This window comes from Ctenopharyngodon idella, chromosome 5, assembly GCF_019924925.1.
Source record: "Ctenopharyngodon idella isolate HZGC_01 chromosome 5, HZGC01, whole genome shotgun sequence".
In the NCBI taxonomy this organism is placed as follows: Eukaryota; Metazoa; Chordata; class Actinopteri; order Cypriniformes; family Xenocyprididae; genus Ctenopharyngodon; species Ctenopharyngodon idella.
In genome coordinates, this window is record NC_067224.1 from 26718428 (window position 1) to 26736230 (window position 17803).

General features: G+C 37.7%; 1 protein-coding gene across 4 annotated transcripts in view; it reads right to left on the minus strand.

Moving 5' to 3' along the window:
- The window catches only part of emid1 (EMI domain containing 1), a 72618-nt gene that overhangs the window by 13511 nt on the left and 41304 nt on the right, over positions 1-17803 (minus strand). For all 4 annotated transcript variants that reach the window (XM_051892598.1, XM_051892596.1, XM_051892599.1 and 1 more), the window contains exons 4-8: positions 10730-10819; positions 10178-10239; positions 9830-9956; positions 4216-4260; positions 2540-2638 (exon numbers count right to left, since the gene is read on the minus strand). In XM_051892598.1, coding sequence (XP_051748558.1) covers positions 2540-2638; positions 4216-4260; positions 9830-9956; positions 10178-10239; positions 10730-10819 — 423 coding nt within the window. The remainder of the gene's footprint in view (positions 1-2539; positions 2639-4215; positions 4261-9829; positions 9957-10177; positions 10240-10729; positions 10820-17803) is intronic.

The window sequence follows — 17803 nt, forward strand, 5'->3', positions numbered from 1 at the left end:
CTCCTTTAGGTGTTTTAAAGGTGATGCAATGCAAGAAAATGTTTACTAAAGTTATTTGGAAAAGAGGTTAGATGAGAAGTAGGATAAAATTCCTTTAATATGAGTTAACAGTTTTCTTTTCCTGAGGGGCAAATTCACTAAACAATTGTGTCATTTTTGCACATGGTATTGCAGAGCAAAAACCTGTTTCTTATTATTCACTAACCACCCACAATCCAGCTTAACCAGGTGCTTAATGTACTGAAATAGCACTGCATCATAAGTACTGTCAATCTTTTCTCTGTAAACATGCCTCCTTTCTATGTAAATTAGGCATGTAAATTGGGCTTATTATTATCTCTGTGTTACAATACAATACCATTAGAGAATGGGTCGATAAAACAATGTAGACAGCATGTGCAAATAAACAGCCTTAACAGTGGACAAAATTCATTCTTAGTGTCACAGCACAGGTTACATGTGGAGTCTCTGTTGCTTTGTGGAATGCTAATTGAGTGAATAACAGTTCATTGTGTGTATGTAAGAGCATCATGTAAAGAGGATGTCCTGTTTCCCTTTAACAGGAATTGCGTGGACTGGTATTCTGCTGAGTCAAGAGTAAAAACAATCACAAAGACTCTAGCCAATAGCACAATAGCCAATTGAAAATATAATTTACATAATATATATTATACATGATATTTATATGATTTTCTAAAACGGTTAGTTCCTGTCCTTGAATCTGATTGGTCAATAACTGTGTTTTATTCACAATAAAACACGGCTATGACCGCTTCACCCAACGGTTCTGTGTATCACTACACAACACCCTTAGCAACCACTCTTAGCAACATAAACTGTTTGTTCTCAATTGATATTGTTCATTGAAACTTACTGTATTATGTAGAAGAGTATTGTGAAAAAGAGATCGAGTTTATTACCTGCATTCAGATTTAGCATTTTCCTTCAGGTCAGTCCTATGTTCATAATAAAAAATCTGTTTAAATGTCTAATGTATTATCTTGTCCTTTTAACAGTTAAGGGGTTTTCCGTGACTGACAGCGCTAGTCAAAGCATTTGTCAGTTGCGTCTTGTTCCGTGTTCACAACAATTCAGTCTTTTCAATGTAAAAGTCTTCTCTACTGACTGACACACTCATAAAGACAGTCACGGTCACTGTTCACGGTCAGGGACTATTTTTTCCGGCGGAAGGAAGGCTTTTAGTGAAATTTACGTCATGAAAGTTGCATTGATACATATTTTTGGCTTTAATATTTGTATTGTGTGGTAACCGTTTTATAAAAGCAATAAGGTACTCGAGGCTAGTGCTGTATCATGAATAAATCACGGCTGAAGGGCGTTGTTTGGCACGACGCGACTTATTCACGATACAGCACAGCCTCTCATACCTTATTGCTTACATATAATATTGAATATACAGAAATAGCTTTAACTGGTCAACATTTTTTTCACAATTTTTACAATAACCTTTTTAGGTTAACTAGTTCATTTTAACAGTCCTGTGAAGTGATAAATGAATTTTCAAAAGTACAAATAATTAAAAATGCAAATAAGTCCATGTAGTCCGTCAATTAACATGAGGTGATAAAACTGCAAAAAAAAAAAGAATGATCAAAATGCTATTGAAAACAGTTTTAGATGAAGTACAACTCATCACACCACAGGACATGTCAGCTACCAAAAAGTATGTCATGTCAGCTACCCATATACCTTGACGTTATTTTCCTCTAGATTTATCTTGCTTTATTTAAACATACGTCTTTTGAGAGAATACAGCAATCAGATACAGTTCATTGTGCATGACATGAAGGCGTAAAGAAAAAGGCAAATCCAAGAAAAACAACACAATGGCAAACATATGGAAGAAATAAGAAGCAAGTATTGTATACATATCTCATGTTCACTTTAGATTGGATTCACATGGCTGAGGAGCCCCTCCATAGGACCTAGGGTCATTTAAAGCCCCTTCAGTCAGTCATGGCTCGGGTAAAAGACCCTTCATACCTGTGGCCATGTTTCAAATATTATAACAGTACTAAATTCTGTACTATCTTTGAGTCTTGGAGTAAGCGATACATATGTTAGTTGATGTGTGTGTGTTTTTAGGCAAACCCTAGCACAGCACTACATGCTGTGAACAAAAAAAGGATTTTTTACAATGTGGTCCAAGCACAAATATTTTGGCAAGTGGACTTGGGGCTCAATGCTGACTCGTCAATGTCTTCATATAGTACCTCTTATGGCAGAAAAGTCAGCATGATGAGAAACCACACTCTTGTAAGGCATAGGTCAGCACGGCTCAGTTTTAAATGGATACAATTATATAAACTGATGTACGAATACAGCTTTTGGGATTCTAAAACAAAGATCTTTTGGATGTGCCATTTCTGTGTTCCTCAATTGATCTGTACATTAGACAACAACATGAGATGTGTTAATAGGACATAGCTGTTCTACCATGTTTGTCTTGAGTCACAGAGTGATTTTTGTGATCTCAGAATCCTGTGATAGTGTTGTGGACTTGATTTGTTCAAAGTACCTTGAGGACCAGCTGTTCCTTTAGACCCTGGAGCCCCAGATGGACCTCTGGTACCCGCCTCTCCTTTGGGTCCTGGCAGACCTCGAGAACCTGGTTTACCTACAGATACAGAAAACATGTGTAATGTGCAAGGTCTACAGAGGCATAAAACTGAAGAGATAGTGACCAAATATGTCTGATTATTAGCTCATTCTCTAACCTGAACCTCTTTTTGAGTGAGTAGACCCAGATTGTGCAAATTACTATACTTTACACTTCTTGAGCTTTGATGAAGACCTTCTTAGGGTGTGTTCACACATGAAATTCGGATCTCTTGGTTCTTTTGGTCCGGACCAAAAAAAAAAATGATACATTTAGTCCGTACATATGATTGTATTTTTACCAGCTCAGTACTCATGAAGAGCTTAAAAAATGTGTAAAGGAGTAAAAACAGTGACAGGAATTCCTTCGTTGCACACAAACAAAGATCTGCTGCAAGGACACGGTGTTTCTGACGCCTGTACTGAACTGTAATGGGAAACGTAGCTACCATGAGGAGAAAAACCAGGTATACTTGAGCATTTTCTCCTTTTTAGGGTCACATCTTGTGACATCATGTCCTGTCTTGGGTTCATTTCAGATGTCTTTGGTCTGTGTTGCATTCATATTTCAGTCAAACCACACCAGAGTTTGTTTGGAAGCTCCCCTTTTCAGGGGTCTCGGTCCGCTTGTTTGGTGTGCAAGGTTCGGATGGCAGCGTTCACACTAACAGAGCAATCGCACCAGAGTTCGTTTTAATCGAGCCAAACCTGCCAAGTATGAACACACTCTTAAGCCCAAAGTATACTTCACTTTTTACGCGTACGCGAGGTTCAGCGTACAGTGCGCGCGACTCAAATTTCATCATCAGAAGAGTACGCGTGTACTGTTCGCACACCGCCATTTAATTTTTTTTTTTTTTGCATTAATTAGTTTATCCACAAGGTGGCAACCGTGCCCTGGGGGCATCGATTCACAAGGTAGTCAAAGAAAACCTGCATAAACAGAACAGACCGGAATGTATGCAAGCTACAGCGACAATTGAGGCCTATACAGACAACAGATTGTGCGAAGAGGTTAGAAAGTACCCTCATTTGTACAACTCTAGCATGAAATAATACAAATATATTTACATGCATTGTAACTCGTGGCGAGAGATTGCTCAAAACCGCGCATGCGTCAAATGCCTGTGTACGAGCACGAGTCAAGTGATGTATGCTTTGCAAGGCTGTGCGCTCGACTGTGCGCGTACACTAGAGTATGCGTAAAAAAACGAAGTATACCCAGGGCTTTAAAGGGATAGTTCACCTAAAAAATTAAATTCTGCCATCATTTATTCACCGTCATGTCATTCCAAACAAACAATCAAGCAAACCTGAACACCTTTATTTATTTTGCAGAACACAAAATACGTAATAATAATCCGTTTACGTCTCTGTCTCTGACGACTTTGTCTCTTTAAGAAGGTCTACATCATTTCCTGTTTTATGCATGTATTGATCAAGGGAAACCTTTTAGAAATGTTCTGCCCAGTCCTTACAAACTAAATGAATGAATCAAGGTTGGGCAGCAGACCTCAGCTGTAAATTTGCAGAAGTGTGTATGTGTGTTTGAGAGTGTATTTTAGATTGAAAAGACTAAGGCATAAAACAACTCACCGTCTTTACCAGGTAAGCCATCCTGGCCTCTCTCGCCCTGTGGACCTGGGACAAACAGACATAAATGTACAGTTAAACAGGAAGTATAAGGATTCTCCAGATAAAAGCACTCTCTCACTCTTAAAGCACTCTCTGCTCTAGTCTATAAAAATGTCAATCTTCTACACTAAAGTATCTTCCAGGCCTGTCATTGGAACAATCCCACAGCCTGATAAAAATCAGTGGATCGGTGAAGTGCCTGTTGGCAGACACAGTCTAAATAACACTGAGCTCATCATGTGAGATCATCATCTGTGACATCACTACAGAGACAGGATTCCCTAAAGGAATAATTTATGAACTGATACATCAATATATTTACACAATCACTCATGTTATTCTCCCCCTGAAAGACTTGATGATAAAATAAAATCTCATGTTTCTCTCCCACCAAGCATCTGGCCATGAACACAACCACACCATTTCTGTTACCGGAACATGGTGACTGTATTTTAGAGTAACGCAAATCCAACAACCTGTTGTTGTGTTACTCCTTTAAGGATAACCTGAAGAGGACAACAAAAACTTTGTAGTTTAGATCTATATCAGTAACCAGGCAAGGAGAAAATGAGATGGAAAATTTAACCTCCTTGCCTTTCTCTTCTGGGATATCTTATGATAGACAACCCCACTGGACATGGAAAAAGTCCCACACAGAATAACATTCAGCTTCCCTGAAATCCTGACTGAGGCGTAGGAGAATGGGGTACGGCTTCATGCTCAGCTAATGTCTTGATCAAACTAACGGCCTACGCCAAGCATCCTGCTTGCCAATGACTGCTCACTTGAAAACAAGCTGGACGAGCTAAGAGCCAGGAACACATCAGCAGGAAACCAGGGACCACTCTACCTTCATTTTCACTCAAAGCTGCTTGTCTAAAACACACTGCTCTGGCAATGCGCTACAGCTGAATTTGTACCACGACTGTGAAATAAATTATATTTTAGTGTTTATATATTTATGCTTTTAAGTTGTAAGTTGTAAAGTATCAATTGAGTGAGATGAGATAAAAGATATAAATTATTCCAAAGACAACATGTCTTATAGTTGTGCTATTATTATTGCTTGTTTGCATATTAAAACTAACAAGTAAGTGTATTTACATTAGGCATGTGATGTAATATATTTTAATATTACAATAATTGCTGCACTTTTATCATGATATAAAAGTATTATCATGTTATTGACATTACAAAATTAGATTGAAAAGAAACTTCAACTTCAAATGTTGTCCTCTTAATAACAAGTTTAATAACTTTTTTCAAATAACAAAATGAATCTTGAACATTTTAATACAATAAAATGTATGTATAGAGTAAACAAATGTTGCAAACAGATTACAGTGCAAAAGAACAGAACTATAAAGACCAATAATAAAGAATTGTTTTCAACCAATATCTAGAAATCTTTTCTGGTCTGGCATGTTTTAGTTCAGATTAAAATGTAAAAACGTAAAAATGTATATGTGTACACAAATGTTTAAAAATAAATATGATTTGGTGTTCTTTGACAATCCACAGTGAATAAAAAACTGGGTTATTCTGTTTTTCCATAAGTGTCACCTATTGTCTGAGAGTGAATTAAGGCCCGATAACGATAACTATAAAGATAACTATAAAGATAACTATTATTAGAGTCCACACCAGCGGACGATATTGTGCTGTTTATTCTAAGCGCATACATGTCTGTCATTTTAAATGCTCAAGCTCATTACAGCAGGATGGATTCTGATTGGCTGTTGATGTTTTCATCATTCATCTGCTGGATAAAATCGTTCTGAAACTACAGGTGCATCTCAATAAATTAGAATATCATGAAAAAGTCATTTTTTTTCCTGTAATTTAATTAAAAAAGTAAAACTTAAATATATTCTAGATTTATTAGTCATAAAGTAAAATATTTCCAGACTTTTTTGTTTTCATTATGATGATTACCGCTTGCTGCTCATCAAAATCAAAAATCAGTATCTCAAATTATTAGAATATTTAATTTCAAGTTCTATTAAATTACCATTCTCAGGGTATAAATACTGGGTTTAGGTCAGTAATCCCAACAGCAGTCATGGGGAAGTCTGCTGACTTGACAGTTGTCAAAAAGACCATCATCAAGACCCTCTACAATGAGGGTAAGCCACAGAGGGTCATTGCTGAAAGAGCTGGCTGTTCACAGAGTGCTGTGCCAAAGCATATTCATGGAAAGTTGTCTGGAAGGAAAAAGTGTGGTAGGAAAAGGTGTACAAGTGAAAGGAATGACCGCAGGCTTGAGAAGATTGTCAGGTGAAGCCGATTCAAGAACTTAGGAGAGCTTCAAAAGGAGTGGACTGAAGCTGGAGTCAGTGCATCAAGAGCCACCGCACACAGACGTCTTCAGGAAATGGGCTACAACTGTCACATTCCACGTACCAAGCCACTTCTGAACCAAAGACAACGTCAGAAGCGTCTTACCTGGGCTAAGGAGAAAAAGAACTGAACTGTTGCTCAGTGGTCCAAAGTCCTCTTTTCAGATGAAAGTAAATTTTGCATTTCATTTGGAAATCAAGGTCCCAGAGTCTGGAGGAAGAGTGGAGAGGCACAGAAACCATGTTGCTTGAAGTCCAATGTGAAGTTTCCACAGTCAGTGATGATTTGGGCTGCAATGTCATCTGCTGGTGTTGGTCCACTGTGTTTTCTGAAGTCCTCAGTCAGCGCAGCCATCTACCAGGAAATTTTAGAGCACTTCATGCTTCCTTCTGCTGACAAGCTTTATGGAGATGCTGATTTCATTTTCCAGCAGGACTTGGCACCTGCCCACACTGCCAAAGGTACCAAAAGCTGGTTCAATGACCATGGTGTTACTGTGCTTGATTGGCCAGCAAACTCGCCTGACCTGAACCCCATAGAGAATCTATGGGGTATTGTCAAGAGGAAGATGAGAGACAACAGACCCAACAATGCAGATGAGCTGAAGGCCGCTATCAAAGCAACCTGGGCTTCCATTACACCTGAGCAGTGCCACAAGCTGATTACCTCCATGCCACGCCGCATTGATGCAGTAATTCATGCAAAAGGAGGCCCAACCAAGTATTGAGTGCATAGAAATGAGCATACTTTTCAGAAGCCTGACATTTCTGTTTAAAATATTCTTTTTTTTTTTTTTATTGATCTTATTAAGTATTCTAATTTATTGAGATAGTGAATTGGTGGGTTTTTGTTAAATGTGAGCCAAAATCATCACAATTAAAAGAACCAAAGACTTAAAGTACTTCAGTCTGTGTGCATTGAATTTATTTAATACACGAGTTCCACAATTTGAGTTGAATTACTGAAATAAATGAACTTTTAATAAATGAAGTTTTACTAATGTGCATTTTACAAATCTAAACAATTTGGATAATAAGGTACCTACAACTATTCACAGTGTTTTGAAATGCCCACTATAACAATACCATGCATGTTATTGCAATATACCCCGCATTACTGAATCCATGCATATGTCTAATTTACATCAACTTTTTCGATTTCAGTTGGGCTAAAACAATAATTGTGCAATTTCGTGACGTCCCTGCACAGCACACACAGTTTAAGAGCTCCACACAAATGCTCATTCCTGCCATGGAAGCACCAGATTCACTTTCACTCTCTCCATCTGTCTAACCAGCACATGGAAATAATCCCCTCAAAGGTAATTTGTGCCTCATCCTTCCACCACAATCCTTCATGGCTGTGGTATCTTGAATGGATTGAGGATTGACTTTGCTCTGAGGTAAAGAACTTGTGGGCAACAAATCTATTCAACGTTCTGTGTGGAAAGAACTGAATTGCCCTCGATTTGCTGAATAGTTTTGCCAAGTCAGCACAGGGAGGAGGAAAACTGCATAAGTGCGACAAGGGTTTTCCGGATTTTTCTTAACAGTATGTCTAGTCATTTCGGAAATCTCTGGGAACCTGCCTTTTAATCTCTCCCACATTTCAAGTGATGATAGGATTGAACACTGACAGCGAGGGATAGCCATGGAGCGGGTAAGGGGAATTAAGGAATGGGTATTAACTACCAAAAAGAATGTTTTTCTGCATGAAGGATGCACTTCATATAGTGCTGACATACATAAACTGACAGAGATGATTCATTATTTTCGAAAAGTGTGATTTGATGTCATCAGAGGGAGAAATGGGACAACTACACTATCCATAGTCCTAAAGAGAGATCCACCAATCAGAGAAGGGCTACCGTGGACACTAAAAATGAGCACAGCAGTGACAGTGCACTTCCATGAAATTCTTTGCCTTCGTTTTTTTCTTCTTTGTTTTCTATACTAATAAATTTGAATTGAAAATCTTTCACAGTAGGTTTATACATATAATATTACTCTTTAAGGGTCATTTCACCCAAAAATGAAAATTATGTCATCAATTACTCACCCTCATGTTGTTCCAAACCTGTAAGATTTTCATTCTTCATTTGTGTTCTGAAGATGAACGAAAGTCTTACTGGTTTGGAACAACATGAGGGTGAGTAAATGATGACAAAATTTTCATTTTTGGATGAACTAACCCTTTAAACGAGGGTAGAAAAAAATACAAAGTCAACATTTTCCAGTTTAATATTTGAATAATTTGCTTTGGCTTTAGTACAACACCAATATAAAAGCCACTTATTTAACTGTATAATATTACACTTTTTTCACCTAGTAAAAACACAGTTATATATGTGTGTGTGTGTATGCAATGTTTCTTGAGCACCAAATCAGGATATTAGAATGAATTCTGAAAGATTATGACACTGAAGTATAGATGATTTATATTTTAGGGAGGAGATAATCTTATTTGGGAGTCCTTAGCTTAAAATTTGTTAATATTCTTACAGTGAAACTGAATGGGAAACTATTTAAAGAACAAAGGCTGCTTAAAAAGTCTGCGGTTACTGTTGTGCTCTATTGCCAGCAGTCTGGCTGGTGGAAATGAAATCTGTGACACAGTGTCAAGTGCAGTCCTACAGTTTTTACTATACAATTAGCCCCTTTAAATCTTCACAAGCCTCTTTAATGTTTCAGTACTACATCTCTATGGCAACTAGCAATGAATCGGTGCGATTCAAAGCCACAAGCACCATGGCATTCCCCCAAAAAACACCCACTACCATCAGCGCTCACACCGTCCAATACACACACAACTTAAATCTACTCTAATCTCTCCACAGTGAAATCCCCAACATCTGTGCTGGGAGATAAATGAAAAGTAGGTGGGTTCTGGGATTATCATTATTGTTATAGAGAATGGGATTATCTCTACATGCTTATTGGCTAATAAAGTTTTCTCCTTTACTGGATGTAAATGGATCCAGTACTGAAGAGTCATTATGAATACACTGCAAAAAGATGTGATCTTAGATGTGGCTAAATGCGTGGCCTTGAACCCTTGACTCCGGCATTAAAGCACAATGCTCTACTGTTTGAAATACAGAAAAAGTTGCCTTTTGTCTAAAGAACATAAATTTTTGCTCCATTAAAATCAATGGAACAGGAATGCATGCTTCACATGCAGTCTTAGATCTGAGATCTAGACCACTTCAATCTGTAACACAAAGAGATAAACTTACCTGCGGGACCCTGAGCCCCAGGAGCACCTTTAGCAGGTGGTGCCCCCATCAGGGAGGAGGAATCATGTTCATTTTTTAACTCCGTCTGTCGATGATAGGTGGAGGCAGGGGAAGTAAGAAGCTGAACCTGGGAGAAAGAGCAACAGGAAGAGAAAGGGATGGCATGAAATGTGATTGATCAAACAATGTTAAAAGGGGGTTTGTTTGAATGATAATGGAGGACTGGAGTGATGAAGACACCGCATCATAAAACACTGAGGTACAAATAAACAAAGCTATCAGTGGACACAATTCATTCTTAGTGAATTCCCCCCTGAAAGAAGCTCCCAGTGAAAGATGTGACTTTACCTTGGCCTCTAGAGAGCTCACACGATCTGTGAGGGCAGTGATACGACTGCAATTCAGACAGTCTAAGAGAGAGGGACGATAGATAGAGAGAAAGTGGGGGACAGAGACAAAGAGACAAGTCATAATCAATTACTGAAGATCAATAACAGCTTTCACAGTGTCCCTTCCAAGTTAAATTCTTTTTAAAGAGAGTTGTGCTGTTTACAAAGTTTTCTGCATGAATCTCTTTAGCACTTTTTGACTAAGAATAAAAGAAATGTGCATGCTGAAAAAAACTAATTAGGAATCAGACTAAAAAGGTGCTGTTTAAAAGAACCAAGAACTGCACATGCAAACTCAAAATGGCCAACGTGAATGGGCTGTTTACTGTTACAAGCTGGTTACATCATTAAGACTTGCAACAAAGGGCCTAGGGTACAATTTATAACAGTTCCAGATGGACAAGTTGCTTTTAAGGTGTTTTATGAACGCTTTTGTCTTTATTGGGCTTTTTCATTGCTGAAGTGGAGCATATTTTGAGTTGATAATGGAAATTAGAGGTTTGATTCTTACTCGAGATCTGTTCTCCTGTTTTAGCAGCATGTTTCAGAAACGTAGCCTGTTTCCTTACAGCCTCCTGGGCGACCAGGTTACTTGATGATCCTGCATACAGAGATTCAATTGGAACGATGAAGACGAGAAGCATTTTTGATACTACATCGATTGTACAGTAGTGACATTTTTTCCAATTTTACAGTTAAACAATACATATAATGTTCAAAATTAAAACAAAACATATTTAGACATGTTCTGGTTAACGTTAGTGAAATGTGTCTACAGTTAATGTGATGAACTACACCTGTGGTCACTTTGCTAGGATTGTGTGAACTTGCAAAAATGGCTAGAAAAGAGAAGTTAGGTCTAGCCTATTTTTCTGCAGACAAGAGACACTACTTGATATTTAGCTGGTTTGAATAGTTTATCTATTCTATGAAATTCAATGCAAATGCAGATGCTGTACTTTGAAACCGCCCCTAAAAGGTATGGAAATCATCATGAATAATTATGTAATATCAAAATATCCAAGTGAACACAAACCCATATGTGCACTTTGTTAGTCACAGCCGGACTGCAAAATAAAGATGAGATGAATGGATCTATACGCAGCAGTCTTTGTTTATTTAACACAGGAACACAGAACACTCGATCAGGAACAGAACAACCCAGTGAAACGTGATGATCATCAGGTGCAATTAAAAAAAAATTAAAATAAAAAAATGAATAACCAAAGTAACTAACTAAAAACATAGGAAACAGAGCAAACCCACCTAAACATACAAAGAATACAGATCACCCATTATGGTTAGAAAACCAACCTTAACCAACCTTCTTTTCTTATTTTAGAATCTCTCTGTCCAGATCGAATTTTAAGCCAAGCAAGCAGCAGTATGTATGTAACTCATGCCTTTTACTCTGTATAGGGATAGTTACGCTCTGAATAGCACTAATAAAGCTGCTTCATATCTGCAGAGACAGGAAAGGCACAGAGGGGCCTCCCTGACAGGTAAGCCCACACAGAACCCTGGCACGAGGAGAAGGGTCCACAGGGGTGGGCTGAACAGGATACAAATGTGGAGGGAGAAACCTGGAATTGCTTTTCATAAGAGAAACTCATCTTTGGGTATTATATGTTTAATTTTGGCTTACATTAAATAATTTTATGACAGTTTTTCTCTATCTTCATAGTGATCTTGAGGAGGACAAGGTTACTTTTGGCAGACAGAAGATAGAGACTCAATTTAAAAACAATGGTTTCCTTGTGCCGTTCAAATAGACCTCAATTCATATTCCCAAACTCCTCGCTTTCTTTCTCGTTTTCTATCTCTTTTTTCAAGGTAGTAAGAAGTTTTAATGTTCCCTGGACTGACCTGATTCAGATTACTTCAGCAAACATCTCTTATATTAGGGAGACTGTGGTTAGCTCAGGTGCTCCAGACATAAACAACTGACCCAGTTCAGAGCTTCATTACTGGCTAGGGACAGGAAGTCTGCTCAGCTGGTCTGATGTTGCTAAACCACAGCAGCAGCAGAACCAGAACTAATAAAGTGGCACCTGCCTTGTTCTCGGAGCTGGTAAAAGAATCTTGGTCTTGGAATCTCAGAGTGAAAAAATAATGGTGTCATATGACCAAGTCAGGATGTGAGACAGATACCACAATAAAAAAGAAAAATTAGAAACTTTTTTAGATTTTTTTCATTGGGTTTAACTGCCAGTCTCGGTGGGTACACATCAAAACAGAATTCAAAGCGGTAGACAAAATGTTTTGTGTTAAATAAACCTCACCAGCGGAGAGAAGGGAATGGTTATAGTTCTGCAGTTAAACCATGAAACCTGAGGTAAATGTTCCCTTCAGGAACCTCTTTTGATTTACTTTTTGTTTGTGTGGAGGAGACAGAAAGGAAATTTCCCATAATGCACTTCTCCAATGATTGTTTTGTTCCAAATGGCCTTGTGATTTTAAAATATAGACTTTTCCACCTCTCTAACCAAGTCGTTTTCCAAATGCAACTCTACACAATAAGCTATGCTAACCACATCTAAATGCTAACATTTTGAACATCGTCCACACCACTCTTTTCCATAGAATAAATGCGTGTAGGGACAAGCATTTTTTGTCTTTTGTCCACAAAAGACAAAAATGTACTAGTTTTGATTTACTTTCGGATGCTTTTTTGGTCATTTTTAGAACTAAACAGCCATTGCTTAGTGTTTATTTTTGTTTTATGGAAAAAAAAAACAGCCTGATACTCCACAAAATATCTTCTTTTGTTCGTGGATTACGAAAGAGACAGGGACTAGATGATGACACAATTTTCATTTTTGTGTGAACTATCCCTTTAAAACAAACCTAAATCTGTATTTAAATGTAAATCCAACCCAACCCAATTCAATTAGATATAGATAGATAGATAGATAGATAGATAGATAGATAGATAGATAGATAGATAGATAGATAGATTTCACATTCATCATAAGAATACTGAGCTGAGTGAGAGTCCATCCACCCCTAGATTTGTAATATCCCTACTTGGACTATTAATATACTTCACCTTACGAATGCCAAGAGTCACGTCAACCTGCAAATGTGTGAGAGATTGACCTCTGACCCCTGGGTGTGTGTAGATGTATACTAGGTGGGAGCAGCCGTCTATTTTATCAGCAGGATTTTAATAACCAAGTTCCCTCTGAGTCTTAAAGGTGCAGAGGGGATGGTGACATCAGAGCATGTAATACAATCTAACTCTCTAGGCTCTGAGAGGTCAGAAGAGGCACATGTGAATGTGTGTGTGTGCCCGTATGCTAGATAGTTCAAGGGTTGGAAGCTCTTAACACCATTGCGAGGTCACTTCCTGTTAAGATGCTTGGGAAAAAGCTGGATAGGGTTATCAGCAAGTTCATTTGACTAAAATATCACAGAGGGGAAAGAGTATCCCCAGCACTGTAAAAATACAGTTGATTCTCTTTTTGCCTTCAGGAACAGCATGAAGTGTGGGAGTATTTATCCTGAGAGGTTTTCCTGTTTATCAGCTTATATACAATTAGAGAAGTTTGTGGAAGGAAGCGCCTAGCGTTTATGTATGTGTGTGTCTGAGGCCTGAGTTATGATGCAGTGTGTGGGGATACAGATGTGTTTAGTTAAGTGTGGGTGCACTTATTTTGACAAACTGTCCATTACACATTAAACCAACCGGTATTAATGTTGCACTAATCTCATACAGCTGAGTCTACATCTTTCTAAACACTGGACAGAAAGAGAGTCATCATACAGAGAACATTCTGTTCAGTCTCAGGTTAAGGGCATTAGGACGATGACATTATTGATGAAAGACTATTGATTGTTGATACAAGCAGCTGAGGAAATAGAGGTGTGTTCCTGGAGAATTATGAGTATGCAGTGGGTCACTATACCTCACAGGAATATTGTTCCTTCCTTAGCCCTGGATTTATTAATGGCCCAAGGTCAGCCCTTAATACTCCTCTCAAGATAAAAATATGCTCACTTTGTCACAGGACAGCACAGAAAGTTCATCGTCTAGAGCAGTGGTTCCCAACCAGGGGCCGGATTCACGAAACAATCTTAAGAATAAAATTTTTCTTAACTGCCAGTTTCTTCTTATTTTCTAACTTAAGAAAAAACATAAGAATATTTTGTATTCCTTAAGAACGTTCTTATCTTTTTTTTTCTTAAGATTGTTCTTAAGATAAAATTTAAGAAGTATTCACATTCTTGAAAAGAATGTTCTTAAAAATCATCGTAAATAACTTCTTAAAGTTAGGATAACTGCCAACCTGTCTTAAATACCCAAATGTAAGATGTTTAATGAATTTATTGGGTTGTTTCAAATAGTAAGCTTTACAACACAACACTAGCTTGCTAAATATAATACATATTACTACTAGTAGCCTACCATATGTGGACATGTACTCTGAAGTCTCTATAAAAGAGATATGACCGCACACTCACTTGCAAAGACTTTATTTCACCAATGTTTCAGCAGAAACCCTTTTTGCCGAAACATTGGTGAAATAAAGTATTCGCAAGTTGGTAAAATAAAGTATTTGCAAGTGAGTGTGTGGTCTTGATGGAAGTTAATCACTCAGCATCGTGTCAAGTTAAAATCATTATCTTAAAAGAGCCTGTCTCAAAAAGATTCAGCTGTGATTCCCAATTATTTGTGCTCCATCTTTCTTTCACTTTCTTGCTCTCTCTTCTTTCTTAAAAAAAATTCGTGAATCCGGTCCCAGGTTTGCAGTGGCTCCCAACCAGTTTTCCATTCTAAACCTAATCTTATCCATTAACTACTAAAATAACAGGGAAATTATAGGCTGATAAGAATGGGGGGAAATCCACTAACCCCAGTCCTAAAAAGGGCTCAATAATAAGGATTTCCTATTTTCCAAACAAAAGTCTTAGAGTTTCTTTCTGTTTCTTTATAATTATGATAAATATAAAACTATACTTTCCAGTTTCATCTGCAAATTTTCTTTGTAAAGAAAACTTAAAATAAATATGAAATAATACACTGAAAAACTATATATTTAAATTTTGATTGTTTCTTTAATACATTTAAATGTATAAAAAATATATATATATTTTTTAACTTCACTATGGGTGGGTACAGTCTCCTGTCTAAAGAGTCAGGTGCCACCATCTGCACAGCAAGGTAAATTCAGTAAGGAATACACTTAAAGGGTTAGTTCACCCAAAAATGAAAATAATGTCATTTATCACTCACCCTCATGTCGTTCTACACCCGTAAGATCTTCGTTCATCTTCAGAACACAAATTAAGATATTGTTAATGAAATCCGATGGCTCAGTGAGGCCTCCATTTCCAGCAATGTTACTGCACCTCTCAAGATACATAAAGGTACTAAAAACATATTTGAAACAGTTCATGTGAGTTCAGTGGTTCTATCCTAATATTATAAAGCAACAAGAATACTTTTTGTGTGCCAAAAAAAACAAAATAACGACTTTTCAACAATATCTATATGGCCCGAGTTCAAAACACTGGTTCAGAGCTTTACGAATCGAATCAGTGAATCGAAGCGCCAAAGTCACGTGATTTCAGCAGGTTAGCCGTTTGATAGGAGATCTGAATTACTAATTCAAAACAAAAGATTTATAAAGCTCAGAAGCTTCATGAACCAGTGTTTTGAAATCAGCCCATATAGATATTGTTGAAAAGTCGTTATTTTGTTTTTTTGGTGCACAAAAAGTATTCTTGTCGCTTTATAATATTAAGATAGAACCACTGAACTCACATGAACTGTTTCAAATATGTTTTTAGTACCTTTATGGGTCTTGAGAGGTGCAGTAACATTGCTGGCAATGGAGGCCCCACTGAGCCATTGAATTTCATCAACAATATCTTAATTTATGTTCCGAAGATGAACAAAGGTCTTACGGGTGTAGAACGACATGAGGGTGAGTAATAAATGACATTATTTTCATTTTTGGGTGAACTAACCCTTTAATACTGAACTAGAATCAGCTTTGAGAGTCTAGATCCATTAGAAGATCTAAAACAAGACCACATCCAAATCCAGTTTACAAAGACAACAAGGTTTAGAGTACAACTGGCTTCAAACTAAACTGAGGATCTCTTTAACCTGATTAAACTCTGAGTATAGTAGAACGGAGAAATGAGGCTGGCCGAACACACAGCTGTAGACGAACGGAGAAATAACAGGAAAATTAAAAAGTCTCCATCCATCTCTGTCAGCTAAGACTGCTGCCCTCAGCACCACAAGCTCATTAGAGACCAGGTGGAAGTGATGAAAGCAGGTGAGGTGGGTGTGTATGTCTACATGGGGGTGTGAGTGTGTGTGGGATGGAGAAGTCATGCTCGCTCACTTTTCATAAGATCCGCCCTATAGAATGTCAAGTCTACAGGGAGTTGCTTGTGCTGAGAAAGCACTCTGTGTTTTAAGATAGAGTGGGGACCTCTCTCTCTCTCTCTCTGTTCCACACAGACTACATTGTTTCTGAGCTCTTCAAAATAAGGCCCATATAGCTCAAGGTCGAAAGTGACCGCTGATGTTCATATTCAACATCGAGCCGTATGGACATTAACCCACAATTTCAAGAGACATCCCATCCCTGACTTTCTTTCATCTGCAAAACACAAAAGATATTTGTGAAGAACAATGAAAGTAAATAGGGTACAAAACAAAATTAGACCTAATTGACATTCACTGTATGGACAAAAAAGCATTTTTTGTTGTGTTCCACAGATAAAGAAAGTCATACAGGTTTGGAACAACTTGAGGGTGATTAAATGATGACAGAATTCTCATTTTTGGGTGAACAATTGGGCAATGTAAATGCAAAAAGCAGCACACACCTGAACCAAAAACATATAATGAATACTTGGTGTAGCCTTGGAGGTCTTGGAACAGACCAAAGCAAAGCTAGAACAGACGGAGAGAGGGAGTGACGGAGGGAAATGAAGGGGAGGGGGGCGAACTCACCTCCTACATACATACGTCTCACCTCATCAGTCAACATTCCCTCATGATCACACAAACACACACTTCAGTCTGGCTTCACACACCCTCAGACACTTCACGTTTAATCACTCTCAAGACCTAGTTGTGACTACAACTAATGCCATTGCTGCACAACAAAACAGTAAACGACAACTTGTTTTGTTGTTTATATATTCAGCGGGGTTCAGAAGTCTGAAAGCACTAATGAAAATACCTCCGTTTTCTGCTTTAACACACGCATAACAAAATGAGTGAAAATTTGAATCGAAAATGTAATATAATACTGAAGCATAAGCAATATCACAAGGCTGTAATCACAGCCATATGCTGATATTCAGAAAAACAGCATGATTGCCAGGGAGATACTGCTTTTATACAACAGTTCAATAAACAAGAAGTTAAAACTGAGTGACTTACAGATTAGACACAGTTTCCGGGTCAGTTCTCAAAAACAAACAACAAACGGTGCTAATATACATTCATGGTCCTAACCTTTAACATTTTTTAAATGCTTAGCTTTTTAGCTTTATATGATGCTATTTTAAAAGTTTTTTTATTACGTGTAATAAAATAGATTAGCATGCTTTAATG